Raw genomic sequence first — 18,124 nt, 5'->3', positions numbered from 1 at the left:
CAAACGAAGATGGGGGGGGAAGGAGGAAGTTACATGAAATACTAGCCAAGTATCAACTTCTTGTAAGTAAAAACCTGGGAAGAAAAAGAGATTTCATAGCAGGTATTCTATATTGATATACTTCTTTAAAGCTTAAAATGTCAGTCTTTAGTAGTTCCTTAAATAATTTCACATATTTTAACTGTATTGCCTAAAATATGCAGTGAGACTTCATGACATAGTTTGGATATGTAAATCAGAACTTATAGCACATGAAATGAATCTCCCCTTAGTCTACAAATCCCCCTGATTTTTAGATCTAACTGTAAGACTCATGGCAGTTATCAAACTCCAGACTACCTGAAAGACTCTTATAATCTATAAGAGCAGGTGTGAATAAGTGCCAAGAATCACCTCACCTGAGTAATGCTGAATTGCCTCCGGTACGCAGGAGCCTAGCTCCAGCCATGTTGCCTCTTCACTGTTCCTGGCCTATAAAAAAATGTTGGTGGGGTCATTACCTGGTTTACTGTCTGCACTAGAAAGCTTGTGAGCAGTCAGCTGAGCAGCCAAGCAGCTGTTGAAATTTGGTGATGGCTTTTAGCTCTGTGAAACAGGCAGCTGGGCTTGTTTGAAGAGCATTGTCAAGAAAAGCTTTACCATAGGAAGAGTTCTAGGCTATCTGGGGGCAGATTTATGGTGGGAAGAAGTTACTCTTTGTCTTGTACCATATGTTTAGAAGAGTTTCTGATGTCTAAAGAGAATGTAGCTTGAACATTTACGTATTTATAAAGCTCCCTTTAGCAGCTGACTTTGAGATAGTCCATATTTTAGACAGTTCTATTACTTTCCTGCACTACGTCTCTGTAGTATGGATTACAGTTTATAACAATAACAGTGAATTACATAAAAATTCTCTGGCAAATAATAAGTTTATAGACAGATGCTGAATATGGGTTCATGAGACATCAGAAATTAAGTATTTTCTTCTTTAAACACACTTTTAAGTCACTGCTACAGAAACACTGAGACTTGAAACCCCGAGGCTTGACCTTACAGACTTTTCACGGTATTGATCCTACAAAAGCAGTCTTTTGCATTTATGTCTGACAAACCAGCAGAAAAAAATATAAGCTGCCAGTGGAGTTCTGATTGACAGACAAAACACTGTATACACTCCACAGCATTAAATGGGCATGGCTGAACACACGTTTATGAGGGCAGCTGCCTGCAATGTATGTAACAATGTTTACATGGAGACTTTTGCCTTTTTCCTTCTCTTTCCTGTCTTTCATACCTGCATATATAAGACTGCTATCTAACTTGCAAAAGACATCTGGATAGTTTGATTTATACAGTCCTGATACAAAGATGTGTATATATTTAATATAATGAAGTTATGTTTTGGATGGGAATGGTATTATTTAAACATTAATAAGAAAGGTATTCTAAATTAATATTATGGGTGATATTGCTTGGTGCAATAAATGTAGTATTTAAACAAATACTTTAAAATCTTCCAAAAATGGTATGTTTTGCTATCTGCTTTCACAAGCAGATACAAATTTGGCATACTGTAATATCATAGCAGTGTTATGTTAATATTTACCTTTTACTTTTTCTCTTTTCTTGGCAATGTAGCTAGTTACTAAAGATTTTTTTTTTCATATTAACCATTTAACTGCTTGTTTTTGCCCTTTCACAACAGTCAGAATTTTCTGTGGATATTCCTATGATCAACTTCATCATAATCTGACTTTTCCAGGGACTTACATATTTATTTCACTGGCAGCTTTTGTTAAATCAAGAATTCCCTGGTCAGTCTTGATGGTTGGAGGAAGCAGTGACACTCTACACATGGTGTTTACATAGAAGCAAGCTGAAACAAACAGGAATATATTAACAGAAAATTCTTATCATATACATTGAAATAACATTTTTATGAATCTTAATAGGTATTGTCAAATTATTAAGCAATAATTAACTACACTCAGACAGTCAGTGTAAGTAATTTTGGTACTGAAAGCTGTCATGTTTTCGTAAAAATATTGTTGTGGTGGTAAATTATAAATCCCAGGTCTGAGTGACAAAGAGCATTTATCCTGCAGTTTCGGTGTCCTGATTTTGCCCTGTCCGGAGTCAACCATCATTTGCTTTGATTTGCCTGCCACAAAGTATTTTCTCATTTTCTATTTAAATGTTCCTACTACTCTGAACAGCAACAGTAGGTCTTTTATCCTAATCGAGAGGAAACAAAAATCATATTTTTTCTGCTTGTTGGCCTCACAACTAAGCTCCAGTGACTATAGGTGGGGCAAGATGCCATGACCCTAAAAATCAGCACAGTTTGAGCTCAAAATACCTGGTACAGTCAGTCAGAGCCTGCCATGCTCTCGATGCCCAACATTATCAAGATCTCATATATGTAGCAGCAACACAGCGGCACTAGGAGAGAGCAAGAAGGGAAGACACCAGGCGAGCAGCAGCAGGAAGGTGGGCTCAGGCAGTGGCAGGAGAGCGTGGGGGAGGTGACCCCCAAACCCATAAATCACAGAGATTGTTAGGCAGAGAATAACAGGTACTTTTAACATTGGGCTATATACTTTATCATGCCCACTTTAAAGAACAACCTACACAATACTCAGTAGCAACACAGCCTTCTTTTTTCAACATCTGTGCCATGTATCAGATTTTTCCAATAAAGCTTTCCTTTCTGTATCAAGAAATAAAAATTAAACCGACCCGGACAACTTTATCGGCATGGACTCAGAGACGGCAGGATCTAGTCTCGCAGTAATCTTGTGCACCTGCAAGTAGGGCCCAAGTTTCATTTTACATTTGTGAACAGAAATAAGTACCTCAAATTTCTCCCACACATCCTTAGTCTTCACTTTGCTTGTCCACTAAATATTCACAACTGTGTTATGATATTCACAACTGAAGAGAAACATCTTTTTAGTGAATTGTTTTATTCTCTGTCACTTAGCAGTTGCTGAATCAATTCATTTTGTGTCATCTTTAATGTGACAGAAGAGAAATTTCAGAAATACGGTTATTTTAATAGTGGCATAAAGTACATATTTTAAAAGACAACATTTACCTTTTTACAATAGTCTGTATGGTGGCATATTTTCCCTACACATTTGAAAAATATGGATTTTTCAGGAACAGTTGGAAAATCAGTCTAATTTCTACAGATTTCATCAACAGTCTCATTCACTAATCAAAACCCTAGAGACACAGAGGACTGCTCATTCCTGAAGCACTCTTTGGACATAGTTTTGAGGGATATATAGCACAGCTGAACTCAGGAAATGAGAGCGTGAAAGAGAAGAAAAGTGTCATGCCAAACAGAAAACAAAATTAATAGTAAAAGTAAAGCAGACATAGTGTGAATTTTGTGCTGTCTTTGGAGAAAGTATTCTTGTATGGCACTGATGTAATGTAGACTTTCTAAGGATTTCAAACATTTAGTTATATATTCAGCTGCAACAGTACTTTTGCCAATTACTTGTTCCCATACACAAGGGCCTAGATTTGAATTTCTGGGGTTATTACACCACAAAGGGTTACAGATCATAAAAGTTCATTACGGGAACCAAAAACGCCCACCTTGCTTTGTTTAGGCCTGTTCTAAGTGCACCAGCAATGTTGCAATAGAGAGTTGATGGTATTTGTTCCAGCCATGCAAACTAAATTCAGTACACAATGTGCTTTCAGCCAGCATAAAAGTTTAATCTTTGAATAAGGACACAGTTCCTTACATGTGTTAAATGAAATGTGGGTATCAGTTCCACTGCTGCTGGGTAAACTTTGGTATAGGTTGTGGTTGCTGTGCATTATTTGTTCTTTTGCATTTCTCAATTGCTAGCTGTATGTTTAGTACTCTATAACACTTGGAAAAGAAAGATATTAATAAAAATACAGGATTTTATAGCAAGATTAAGGAAAACACGATTTTATGTTATTTTCTTGGTTTTAATGTTAATCTTTTTCCAGTCCCTGTCAAGTAAAAGTCAGGATAAAACAGTTAAATAAGCAATACATGATGGCCTAATTTTTCTGGTATACGGATGTTCCACATAAAGGCAACAGATTTAGTAAAATGGGTTTGATGATATCTGGAAGGATGGAAAATCAAGAGTGGCAGTGTCTGCTGAGGGAAATAAATGTAAAGATATTACAGAGACCCTCAGAGTTGGAATGAAGTATGAAAAACTATTAAAATGGACACAAGTAATATTAATTTGCTGTAATACCCCATGCAGTTCAAACAATAACAGCCAGACACTGGAAGTAATAGTCAGAATAGCAAGAGTATGTTTGCATTTATGCCTAAAGGCTGAATGAGAGGCTGAAAAGTGCCACTAATGTCAGGATTACAAAAGATTTGATAGCTCTGACCATTAAATTGGAGGTAATCAAGCTATTGATAGAAATTATTGAATAAATAATGAATAATATCAAATGGTTAGGAACTTTTAAATAGAAGATAGTCATACTGATTGTAGCAGTGGCAGTGATGAAATGTCTTTAGTCTTGACTTTAATTTCAGAAAAATGTGCTATTGGTTATTTTTTTGTTGGGATTTTCTTTTTCAGAAGGAGAGAGTAAAGAGAAATCAAAGCAAAGCTTAATAAAACAGTATTCTCCAATATACTACATGTACTTTATGTAGTAAACCCAAGAATTTGGTTTACTTCTATTGGGCATGTAACAGAAATGCTCTCCATCATTACCAACCCTATGAGCATTGAAAACCCTTGTAGTTTTAGGTAGATCATTTAGGGCTGTACCTCCCTTGTACATCACAGGCTTCAGTCTGAGAGAGGAAGGCCATCGCTGTAGCAGTATCTTTTTATGATATAAAACAAAGTGAAAATATCATGTAGAGAGATAAAGTTTGCCTTTCCAAAGGAAACTAATTTTAAAAAGCTGTTTCTGGTTAAGTGCGTATATGACTTCTCATCTCTTCAGAATAACATAAAAACGGCTATTCCGTTTTTAATTCAGGTAACTATCAATCAGGCAGCTCTCAGCTATGAAATACAGATTTATTCATTAAAAAAGATAACAGACAACAGCTATGTATATTTTACTATTATTGTTGCACTATTTCTTCCTCTGCAGATATTTATAAACAATGAGTGGCATGATTCGGTCAGTGGCAAAAAATTTGAAGTCTTTAACCCTGCAAATGCAGAGAAAATCTGTGAGGTTGAAGAAGGTGACAAGGTAAAGTTTTCTTTCTTGCTTTTAATCCTAGCTTTAAATTCAATTTTGAATCTTAAAAGCAGAAAGGCAAGAGACAATCTGCATTGATGTAAAACACAGACTCAGAGATGTACCTACTTCATCACGTATACCTTCTTCTGCAGACATAATTCTTAGCTTTTTTACTAAGCCTTAGTATTTTTTGTACACTGAACAGACACTGAACACTGAAAAACTGCTTTACTCTTAGGATTTTATTCATAAGAGGAAAGTTCTGAAAAAATATTTTTGTTAATATTTTTTCTTAATAATATTTATTCTTTTCTATATTTGATCAGTGACATCTAATAATTTAATTGGAGGGGTTTTGGGGTTTTTTTGTGGCTTTTCCTTACACAGTGATGTAATCTGTTCATTACACATTTGAAAAAGGGTTTTCACTATAGATGAAAACATAAAGCGGACAAATACTTACATATTCCTACACAGACTCTATAAAGATGACCTTCTCAGTATTTCCCCCTTCAAATACTTGGCTCTGTGAAAAATGTATTGAACATAGTTCTAAAAATACCTGAAGCTGAAAGTGAGCTATCACATAGACAGTAATTTCACCAAAAATGGTTTCCTTACAGCATGTTGAATTGATGAATTTAAGCAGAGGACTAAAAAAATTGTTGAATCATATCCCACTAGAATTGTACATGTTTTTGATGTAAAATGATATTTCTTCTACCTCTTCTTTGTTCAGTGTTCAAAACCAAATTACATTGCAAAACAAGTTGGCCTGATATTTGATCATCCTCAAATTAAATTACTCATGACCTGCAACTGTTCACTTACCATTCAGAATTTTTGTAGGCTTCATTCCCTACAAGCAATCTAACAACTCATTAAAGAAAGAGATAATACTGTTCAACACACAGGTTTGCTTTCTCCCCAATAATTTTGCAAACTAATGTGTAATGACAACTGCTATTAACTAAATTGCCAAGTGAAATGTACAAATCTAGTAAATTACACAGTCATTGTGAACCTAATATTCTAGAGCCTGGTCTTTAGATAATGAGCCAAGAGATTTTAGGAATTTAATTTGTGTGTACAATGGGGTTGTCAAAAGGCTGTACACTGCCTTGCAGTAGTATTTAAAAAAAACAAGAGGAGATTACAAAGCACAGACACATATGTGGGTGGGAACTGTTTTCCTTTCAGTTTGATGGCTCTTTCAAGCTACATTTGCTAATCCTAAAGGCCCCTAGTAATAATAAAGCAGCTCAAGAAACGGTCAGTGGGATGTAAAGTAAATGTACTTCTGTAAAAAGTCTAAATTAGCTCTGAAAGGAGTTATCAATTTTTAAACTCATGGTGTAGATGTACCCAAGTTAAATTTCATACAGTTGAAGAACTTTTTTTCCTTAATTTTGATTCAGAGCTCTATATTAATTTTATATGATTTTTATTGGGTTTAATTATTTCTGTACTTGTAGTAGAAAGAACACATGGCACTGTATTTAGTTTTAATTTACATCATTCTCAGGTTTCCCTTGTTCTTTTCCAGTAAAGGTCCAGGCATATCCCCCAAAGACATATTGCAAATCTGTAGAATATTTATTATAAAAAAAGATGAGAAAATAGTAGAATGAAAAAAAGTATTAATTGAATGCACTTTTCTGGGTCACAGATAGGTGATGAGGTGTTTCACAACATTGTGACAGATTCTGAAGAAAAGTAATTCTTTTTAATCTAGTAACTTGCAGCAACCTGATGTGACTGGTCAGTTTTATGCAATGGTAATGACTGTGCTATTTGTGGAGAACCTACTTATCTTTTCCCAGACTTCTGGAAAGAATTCTGGAAAGTTCTGTGGATCTTCTGCCTAGCAGGTGTGTGCTGGACTTTCTAAGCCACTTACTTACCCCACATCCGGCTTTTAAGAATTAATTGTTGGCTACCAACATCAGTTAAAGATTCAAGATCTGGTTCACAGTTAACACAACTGGCTTTGGTGCTGACTTTGTCAACTTTGCTGACATTCAACTTTGATAGTGATTTCCCTGGAGGACACTCTAGTAACCAGCAGTGCAAAAAAAGTTCGAAAGAAATCCTTCACACAATTCTTTCAGATTTGTTTTTAATTTCTAACAAAACAAACAAACAAACAAAAAAACCCAAAAGAAACCCCTCTTTTTTATGTTTTCTTTTTTTTTCTGGAAAAAAATTTAAAAAAATGTGAAATGTAGAATTATTCTAGGCAATAAAAGCCTTTTCTCAAGAGATGTTTAACTGGGTTTTTTATTTCCTGGAACACATTTGCACAGAAAAGAGTTTTACATAATTCATTGTAGATTTTCCTGCTATAGCAAAATCCAAATGGCAAATCAGAAATTATGCTATAAAAAACATTAATGGACTGGCACATCAGCTTGCGTATTGCAAAGACCATGCTTAGACTTTGAAATATATAGTCTTAATTTTTTAACCTCATCAATTGGTCAACTGTTTAAATTATTTCAAGTACAAATGCTCCTTAAAACTTGCTAAACCAAATGCACTGATTTGTCTTCCTCAATCATAAATTGGTGTTTGGTTTATGAATCATTCTAAGGAACAGATTTTTCTAACTTGGTCTTCATCACACCACCACTTTTAGATCATGTTGAGTACTTAAATATTTAACTTACAGATTTGGGCATCTCTTTGTACATAAAAGAGATTAAATTCCATCAGCAGTGTAATTGGTGGTTTCAGACACTAGCAGACACTAGCAGGTAGAGGATTTGAAAATCTAAATTTTAAAAATAGAGATCCGTAATGTGTTTTTATTTTAGAAACTTTGAGAACCCATCTGTGTCTTACACAACTTCACATTGCTGAAATGATAGCAGACGTGTTTGAAAGAAAATAACCCATATATTTAATATTATTGTACTAATTCTGATTAGATTGGCGTGGGAGTCTCTTTTTTATCTTGCAAAACACTTTGCATATTTAACAACCAATAAGAGTAATTACAGAATCAATTATTGATTGCAAAAGTTTCTCTGTTTTCCCCACAGGCAGATATAGACAAGGCTGTTAAAGCAGCTAGAAAAGCTTTTGAGCTTGGGTCACCTTGGCGTACAATGGATGCTTCAGAGCGAGGAAGGCTCTTGAATAAACTAGCTGACTTAGTTGAAAGAGATCGGCTGATTTTAGCTGTGAGTATGATACATGAACAAAAAGACTGGGAGAAAAGCCTATGTCTGATTCTTAAAGGAAGATATAAGCAAGCATAACTGCTAAATCCTTAGAGTTGGGCTGTCTCAATACTTGTTTTTCATCTCATTATGTCTCATTAAATTGGCTTACACTCTGGTCTATTAACACCCCACATCCAAAATGTACTTGGCTATTTGATTACCTTCAAGATGATACTTTAGCCGCCTACAACTGATGCAATTTCAATTATTGATTCTTAAGGACACGTTAACATAGACCATGTGCTTAACACTTGTCTAAACCAAAGCCTGAACTAAGGCCTAAACTCAAAGCCTGGCTCAGCACTTTCAAGATGATACAAGTCAGAACTAGGAGAAATTTAGAATTTCATGGCTACACATTTTGTTATCATTGGTCCTTTATTAACTCCTGCTTGCAACTGGCAATGAGCAAAAAATCTTCACCAGAACCAAAGGCAGCAATGGATTATTTTCTAGTAGGAAGAACATGGGTGGTGAGGAATGGTGTCCTGTCTTTACCAATTACTTTGTGTTGGCCATTTTACCATTCTTAACAGCAGACGCATGGGCGGTAACACCACCACCTACTGATGGTGCACTATGGCAAGAAAGAACGTTTAAAATAGAAACCACCACCAATTTGATAGCGTAGTATTCCCTCCAACCCTTGTTTGAAACCCCTCATATGATGCTATCATTAAGGCGACCTCTTTGGTATTTCAAGCACTCTCTGAAGATGAACCTTGGGTTTCTGCCAACAGTGCCAAAAATTTAAGAGAGCAGAAGGAGTACCCAGCATTCAGGATCATCATACAGACTGATCTAGTTACAGTTTGAAGTATTTAGCCATTAACTACAAATCACACCATTGATAAGCTCAAAAATTGAAACCTTCAAAATATGTGAAATCTGCAAAGAGTCTATGGCCCATTCTATTGTCCTTATGACTGTAGTATAGAAAGATACTTGCATGTGTCCCAAACAGGTTTTTAAAAGAAAAAGGAAAATTCAAAGAAATTAAGGTTATGTCTTTCAACTCTGAAATCTGCAACTTGCCAATTCACACTTTTCTTCAACAAAGTTATTTCTTTAAATGAACCTTGTGAGCTTGATAGAGACTGATAATCACCTAGTTTCTCAGGAGAAAACCTGGATGGCTAGAACATACATTCCTAACAATGCTAGATACATTGGAGTTGAAAGAGAAAAACTTTTGAGAGAGTTACATTTTTAATAGAAAGAGTATGCCTCCTTGTCAGTTAAATACTGAATAAACAGTCATTTGTGTCTTTATTGTACAGCCTAAGGCATTACTCATACAAAGAGGCTGTAAAAATAGTCTTTTTTTCTACAGGAAAGCTGAAACATTAAGTTAGTTTTTGTTCCCAGTTGCCATTTTCATAGTATGGAAGTACTGCTATTCTCCTGGGCCCCTCCCGAGTTTCTGTTTTGGTGACTTTGTTTATATTTCCTACACCTTACTCATATTATTGACTACTTTCCCCTTTTAAATAAGGTGTGCTTGAATTAGATGCTTTTCAGACCTCATCGAAATGAAGAGAGATTTTCTTTGTTCACAAATTCTCCTAAATGTAGATATAGTACTATAGGATACCAAATAGCCTTGCAAAGAATAGAGGTCAAAACTGAACCCTAAAGCTCATTGCAAAGGCATTTTCCTGTGTTTGTGCATCTGGCCAGGATCAAAATTATTCCATTGCAGTGTTTCATATAGTCAGATATGTATAAGATGTCTCTCCTGAAGCTCCAGAGGCTGAACAACCTTATAGGCAGGCTACTGGAAGAATAAGTCAAAGCACTGAAAGAGCCACTGAGAATATTTTCCTAGGTTTCAGTCTGTTGTGATGTGCAAAGCTGTAGTGTTCGTAAGTTTGGGACAAGGGAAGAATTTTCTCCCATGTCCAAACAGAACAAAGCAGTGCCAGATATATTGCCTGGAATGTCAAGGGTATATCTCATTTAATCATTTCCCTGTTGCTAAAAAACATCAAGCATTGCTGCTTCTCTGTATGTTCCGTTCTCTTCCCAAGTACAATATCTGCATTGTTTCCAGTTAACTAAAACTGCAGACTTCACAGAGGAGTTTGCTTGTGAAACACCGTAATTGCAGGATAAGCCCGTAGACTCAGCCTAAAATGTTAAAAAATCCTTGGATGTAAAAAAAACAAATTTAGAAAAGAAAATAATATTTCTAAGACCTGACTAGACCTTGAATCTATAGTTTGCGGTTTTCCTACTAATTAGGAACAATCATACAGCATTGTTAACAAAGCTGAAGTTCCCCAGTGTCTGTGTGCTGGAAAACTTGAGAAAAAAATTCTAGCAGTGTCAATAAGATGTTAACATTCTTTGAGAACTGCGCATGATATTTAACTAGATGTCCCCAGAATTAGGGGTATTGAAATGTAGTTAATGCAAACCACGTTCCCTAGATTTGGCTGGAAATCAACCCTATATAGTGGTGGTGTCTCTGTGGGTAGAAAAGAATTGGTCAGCTGAAAAGTTATAGATGTTGAATGAATATTGGCTGATTATTATTTTAAAGGCTTATATCTCCCTGGCAAGGTGATCCACACTATGGAGAGTCAGGCCTGGATTCAAATACCAGTTAGTTCACTCAGTCAGTCAATAGTCAATAAAAGAGAGTCTCTTCTCTATGAGTATTTATTCTTCATAATGAATTTTTCTCAGTTAGGAGGTCTTGATAGCTCAGAACTTTCTCGTGCACTTCAAATGCTCGAGGTATATTCATGGTATTTTATTCCATGCTTTGAGTCTTCTTGCTCATAGAAGTTGCTAATCATGCATTTATTAAGCACCTAGAAAGATGTTCCTTAATGATTATGCAACACAGGATCCTAAGTTAATGTGACAGTTATTTTCAGTAAACTAGTGCCTACCTTAGATGTCAGTGTGAATAGGTAGCAGGAGGCCACTCATTTTATTTGCATCAGTTATTTGTATAGACTCCTAGTTGACCTTTTCATCTACGCTTGTAGAATGTTTAGTATAAACTATAACAGAATAACTGATTCAGGTGTGAGAAATGTTACTGGTTTTTTTAGGAACATCTCATCATTACAAATGTGAATAAAACATCATGAAAATTTCTCATTTGTAAATTTCTACCATAGGTCTTTCAAATGCTACGTATCCTTCAGATGGCAATTAATCTAAATTTTTGTACTAATGCTGAAATCCTCTGAACTCAACAACTGAAAACTAAATGACAAAGTACAAGCATGAAAGCCATTATCAACATTTGATATTAACTTTGTAATTGCTGTTGTGTGCAGACAATGGAAGCCATTGATGGTGGGAAACTCTTTTCTACTGCCTATCTAATGGATTTAGGTGCCTGTGTCAAAACATTACGCTACTGTGCAGGCTGGGCTGATAAAATCCATGGGCGTACTGTACCAATGGGTGAGTAGTTTTGAGATAACAAAAGTGCAGAACTGAAACCCGATGTGATCTGTGAAAAACTACCTTTTTCTAAAGTTGTGCAACACCAAAAATGTATCAAATGGAAAATATTTTCCATCTTAATATCGGTTATTTAAGATTTAGCGTATGGCTCATTTTAAACATTTAGTGCTGTTATTCACATTTATTTCTTATTTACACCACTAATAAGTACTGGTTATTCACCAAAAGATTTTTTCCTGTACATACATCTAAGAAGTCTGGTAGGTTACTTTTGTATAGTAGTGTGTAGTTTATGCAGTGGTACAGTAATTAAAACTAGGTATTTACTTAATAAAACTAAGATTAGAACAAACTGATATTTGTTTCAACTACTGGATAATGTATTAGGAAGCATACTAAGAGGCAGGAATGAGAAAACATTCCTTTATTTAGCTGAAATTTCATTCCATTCCCTTTCCTATTAAGTAGCTCTATGAAAACATTGTTTCTAGCTGCCTTTTCTCAGAAGGACAAAAACAAGAATGGTAATAAAGAAGGAATTAAGGAAAACCAGAGTGATAAATACTTCCACTTTTTTGCATCACGTAGATCTCTATACTAGGCTTAATGAAACACACGTTTATTTGAATCAAAGAGAATTTTATACTTAATGGATTTGATTTAAGCTAAGATTAAAAAATGTCTGATAGGTACCCAAGATTGCAAGTAGCTTTTAAAAGTGCACTTCCCCCAAAAAAAGGTGATAAAAAGAAATGAGGAATACTCCTTGGTGCACTGTGCATACCATATTGAGAAGCACAGTTATCACTGCAAAAAGTCAGTCAGACTGGCAGAATCAAACCTTGGAGCTAGGAAGAAAGTAGATATTGAATCCAGGTGTACTTTATGGTTAGGGTTTTTTTGCATACTTAAGATTTTGAAAATACCATTTCTAAATAAAATTGTTTCCAGCTAAGTTTGGTATCCAACTTTATCTTCTTTCTGATTTAACTGTTCCTCACAAATACGTTGTCTGAATGTCTAATTTACTTCTTCTTTCCCCCAGATGGAAATTTTTTTACATTTACAAGACATGAACCTATTGGTGTGTGCGGCCAAATTATTCCTGTAAGTTGGGGCTATTTATGTAAAACACAAGTGTTCTTGTTACAAATGGAAATACTTTTGGAATTTTGTCTATCTAAGTGCATTTGTGAAACATTCTCAATCAGAAATTTTCAGGTCCTAAAAGACGGAGACTATCCTGAGTACTCAGCAAATTCTGCAACATAGAGATTTGAATGGATCAGTCTGGTCCAGCTTTGTCTCCCTCCTCCCTGCATATGGAGAGAAAATCAGTCTCAAAGTATTGACCGACAGATTAGTTTGAAAGGCAGAATTGTGTTTTATTGGAAAGGAAAGAATTAGAAATAAACAAGTAGGAGAGGGTAGTAGTTACAGCCTATGAGCAAATAGGCTCTTTAGGACCTGGAATATCTGCTCTGCTCTGAATAGCATTCAGACAGCTGGATCTTTATTTATGACTAAGACTCATTCACTGTATTGGTGGTACAAGTAACAACACAAAGAATGTGTCCAGCAAGCACAATGATACTGAACCATATGTTCCCAAGCTCCTGCTCGGAGTGTCTGAATTCCCAGTTTTGAAGACACTTCTTTTAAGTGAAGATTCAAAAGTCCTGCCTGAGTCTGAACATCCAAAACACTGAGGAACTCAACTTTTAAATTTAAATTTATTTGTGAGGTCTACACAGCTTCAGTGGGTTGCTGTGAAAATGGTTATATGCACTAGGCACACCTAATCCACACACCTCTTTGTATGTGTGAGCAACCTGACCTGACCTGCTCAACAGCTTACCAGATTCTGAAATAGTCGTCTTGTCTATCACGTTTGCTCAGACATGTGTGTCCCACACGTGTTCCTGATGTCTTTCAGTTGAGCTGGCAGATTCATTATCCCCTTAGACCACCACATTGAATTAGAGACCATCACTGGAATATGTTTGGACCCAGTGTCTTAGAGAGCTTGGGATTTTGCTGGTTTAGATTCTCTTGTAGGTCAGGCACAAGATATTTTAAATAAAGCACTCAAAGTCAAGGTATGCTAAAGAACTTTAAACACTAGATGTGACCACTTCTAAATAAAATTGCAACCAAGAACTATAAGCAGTTAGTACAAACACAGGCTTTGCTTAAAAGATGTTCAAGGACTTCCAGGTATATCTCTAATTTTTCTCCATTGAATTGTCAACCCACCAAGCTGTATGTTTTTACATAAACCAAAAACTTTGAGGAATATGTGAATGCTGCAAAACACTTCTGCTAACTCATCATTTCCATTTCCCTTTCACACGCGCAGTTCCACTCTAATGATGATGATCCAGAAAACCCTGGATATTATATGGATAATTCCATATATTATATGGATAATAATATCTTATTTTGTGTTATTTGCTCTCTTGCTATTTTTTGGGGTGGGGTGAGACTGAAATGAGATAAGGAGAGAGATAAAGAACAGTTCCATGTATATTCTTCTAAGCCTTTCTGACGTAATAGTCAACTGTTAACTGCCTTTTCCCCCACTTTCATAAACGTTTTTTGTACTGAGGCTCATGGGCTCACTGTTTCCAGCACTATCAAAAATATTCTCAAAAGGACAACTCATTTTTCACTCAGCCACGTTGTCCTTCATACTTCTGAATATGCAGCCCAAAGGAGTCAGCTGCTCTGCAGTCTGGCTGGACTGACCACAACAGAGAACTGCCAGTGAAACCTCCAGGAAAGAGGGCAGGGGCAGCGTTATTACCTTGTCTCCTTTAGAAAACTGGATTGATGACTGATGTGATCATTTAGGATAGCAAAACTCTCAATTACACCTCTAATCCAGCACCTTTCTGTAAAGCTTTGTTAGAAAACACTTATTGCCTCTTGAAGTTTTAACTAAAACCTTGGATCCCCTGGACTAACATATACCAAAATCACTGGTCTTTGTATAACATGGCTTGCCAGTTGCTTTTTCAAAAAATCTTCTTTCTGAAAAGAGTTCAACAAAGTGTTCAACGACCCAGTTGACAATTTGCACTATTATCATAGAAAAAGCAAAGGCATTTTGGTGATGTATTAGAAATAGGATATACCTTCTCATCTGTCTTTCAGTGGAACTTCCCATTGGTTATGTTCATCTGGAAGATAGCCCCTGCCCTTTGTTGTGGAAACACAGTGGTTGTCAAACCAGCAGAACAGACTCCACTGACTGCCCTTTACATGGGATCCTTAATTAAAGAGGTAAGTCTTCAACAACAGATTTTTTTGCCCTTCTCAGAAGTGTAAGAGTATACTGCAGATGAAATACCACAGGGGTAATATAAGCCAGGCTGTCCCCTGCAAGCACTTCTTGCGTGTCTAGCCTTGTACTATGGAACTTACCCTACTGTAAACCGGTGAAGCCAAGCCAGGGCAAAAGCATGCATATCTTTCAGCCTTGATCACACACACAAAAAAAACCCACAATCGCAGTTTAGTAAACTCCATTCCTTAGCAAATATATTTGTATTACAAAAGCATGGTACCTTTCAAAGTCAAAAGCAAACAAGAAGTCAAGAGCAGAGTACTTAGAGGTGGGTGGCAATGACTTTATTAACATAGTTATCACAGAAAAAGACCTGTTTGTACAGCTTTTTTTCCTTTTTTTTTCTTTTTTTTTTTTTTTTTTTAATTGAACAAACTTTTCATCCATCTGGGTTTATTATTAACAGAGAGCTGTAAAATTGAACTGTAGACTGCTGCCAAACTTGTGAACTCTCTTCACACAGAAACTGGGCAAATACACTTTATGCTCTTGAACACGAGGAGTGTGGTAGTTTCTACAGTGTCTCCAAAGTTACATTGACTATTGTGCCCAGCCCAGCAAACATTAAAGAACAGTTAAATAATTTAGCTATCTTGCTTCCCAATAAAATCAACAAAGGTAATCTAACATGTTTGAAGAGTTGACACAGATGTCAATAATCACCAGTGCAGTAACCTTAAAGAGTGTTAATGGAAATGACTTGGCATATTTTATTATTCTACTTCAAAACAATGATTCAGCAAAACATACTGACCAGTTATATGTTAGTATTTTACAGAAACTATATGACTATCAGGGAGGAGCCAAGCCCTACTTGTTATTGCACCACATAGTAAATGCTATTAGATAATACTGGGGAGGAGGAATTGCTTTAAAAGAAATATCAGATACACCTTCTCTATTCATTTTTAACAGTATATATAAGAAAGCTTATTTGTCTGAAAGAGCAACTTCGCAGGGAAAGTAACTCAGTTCTGCTCCAAGTCTGACTAAATATCTACTTTGATATTCTGATTTCCTGAAAAGAGAGCTCATAAGTGGGAATGTGATCATCGTGTATGCACACTTAAAGAGTTACAGAGTGGTAGTGATTGGTATTACACTAGATCATTTTTAGTAAAAAACAAAATTATTCTTAGTTTACCCATTCACCCAGTGTTCAATTGGATGAGAAGTTTAAGTATATAATTATGTCTTTGTTGTATTATCTGGTAAATATTGTGGAGTTAAAAAAAAAAACCAAACAAACCAAATATTTATCTTATCAAGTCCTTCAGGATTTATTCACCCAAACCTAGTTGCATTTCAATTTACACCCACATTACCCAAATAAAGTTAGAACCCAAATCCCCGATAGTGAGCAAATCCTCAGTGATCATGTCAGTAGCTATTTAAGACTCGTGAAACTATCTATTAATCTATTTAACTTTCTACTTCTCAAGTGTCCACATTAAAAAAATTAAAAAAAAAAAAAGTGACTTTTAGTAATGCTCACTATCCTTCTCAATAGTTGCCACAAGGCTCCTTTGCTAATATGTAGAAAACAGTTTCTAATACAGACATGGAAATTAATTAAATGACCAAAGTGAGACATTGTGAATTAATCCTGTTAAGAAATACTTTTCTCACTTTTGTCTACAAATTCTGAAATACAATGCTAAGCAAATGGAAGGACCCTCATTGTCTCATCAGCTGTGGGGTAAGTATTAATCTGGAATATTAAATGAGCAGAAAAAAACATCGATAGAATGTATCTGAACATGAACCTGTAAGGAATAGAAATTGCTCAAAAAAAAGTAATTGTCTGGCGTCCATAACACAGTACATGAGATTTAGGAGCTCTAATTCCCTGGCTGAAATTCACCATTTTCTACCTGAAAATGGAACCTCTGCATGTAATTCCAATGTCCTGATTAATGTTGAAAAGAGATTCATTTAAGTGATAATACAGGAAATGCATCTTTTTGGCCTTCTAATTCTACTTTTGCTCTGCAAGTGCCATTGAGATCCAGAGCTGCTTCATAAGCCAAGAGGAAATCCTGTCCCAGTTCACACACTCGTGGGAGTTTGCCTGACAAGCTGTTGGAAGAAAGTAACTTATTTTGCCTATGAATGGAACATAACAGAATTGGTGGGAAAAAATAGGTTTAATTTGACCCACAGGAAAAGCCTTTTTAAACAAAAAAATTGAAAGAAACAGTGCATATCTCAGCCAGATTTCTCATGGTTGGTAGCTGATCTGCCCCTTTTGTGCTGTAAATGCTCATGTGGCCTACTCTCTACTTACAAACTATGTTCAGAGGAAAAACCAAAGGTATTGAGTTTGAAGTACTATTTCTGTCATCCTTCTTAATAGAATTTCAATGTAAGTCGGCAGATCATTAACTTACATCTAGAATGAGGGATAACGAACAGAAACCAGCAATCACACAGGATGATTCAAATAGGTTTAATGAAACCGACATGAAATTAAACAATCTTTTCTTTACTTCAACATTTGACCAGAAGAGCAAAGAAAAAATAAATTTATTCCTTGTCAATGACACTAAAAAGAAGCAAAATAAAATGTTCTGGTTTTTAAAAGAGATCCAGTTCAATAGCCCAAAAGCAGGTGAGGGAAAGAGGGCATATATCGTGCAAGAATAGACACGTTTGGGGCTCTAGGGCTAAGAATAAGTGTATGACTAAGAAAAGGTGGCTGGAGAACCGGAAAGGGAAGACTATATGAGACAAGATCTTTTCGTCGTTATCCTTTCTAAAATTTACAGGCTTCTCTCTCCCAATTCAGGCTGGATTTCCACCTGGAGTTGTGAATATTGTGCCAGGCTTTGGACCCACTGCTGGAGCAGCAATTTCTCACCACATGGATGTAGATAAAGTAGCTTTCACAGGCTCTACAGAGGTACTAAAATGA

The 18,124-nt window shown here is 35.8% G+C and overlaps 1 protein-coding gene across 2 annotated transcripts in view; it reads left to right on the top strand.

Annotated features, from left to right (window-relative positions):
• ALDH1A1 (aldehyde dehydrogenase 1 family member A1) overlaps positions 1-18,124 on the top strand; it is a 51,228-nt gene that overhangs the window by 20,782 nt on the left and 12,322 nt on the right. For both annotated transcript variants that reach the window (XM_030469873.1, XM_030469872.1), the window contains 6 exons: positions 5,110-5,214; positions 8,250-8,390; positions 11,729-11,858; positions 12,907-12,968; positions 15,018-15,146; positions 17,999-18,112. In XM_030469873.1, the coding sequence (XP_030325733.1) occupies positions 5,110-5,214; positions 8,250-8,390; positions 11,729-11,858; positions 12,907-12,968; positions 15,018-15,146; positions 17,999-18,112 (681 nt within the window). The remainder of the gene's footprint in view (positions 1-5,109; positions 5,215-8,249; positions 8,391-11,728; positions 11,859-12,906; positions 12,969-15,017; positions 15,147-17,998; positions 18,113-18,124) is intronic.

Source organism: Strigops habroptila, chromosome Z, assembly GCF_004027225.2.
Source record: "Strigops habroptila isolate Jane chromosome Z, bStrHab1.2.pri, whole genome shotgun sequence".
Lineage (NCBI taxonomy): Eukaryota > Metazoa > Chordata > Aves > Psittaciformes > Psittacidae > Strigops > Strigops habroptila.
The sequence above is the reverse complement of the archived record's forward strand: the minus strand, read 5'-3'. Positions and strand labels throughout refer to the sequence as shown.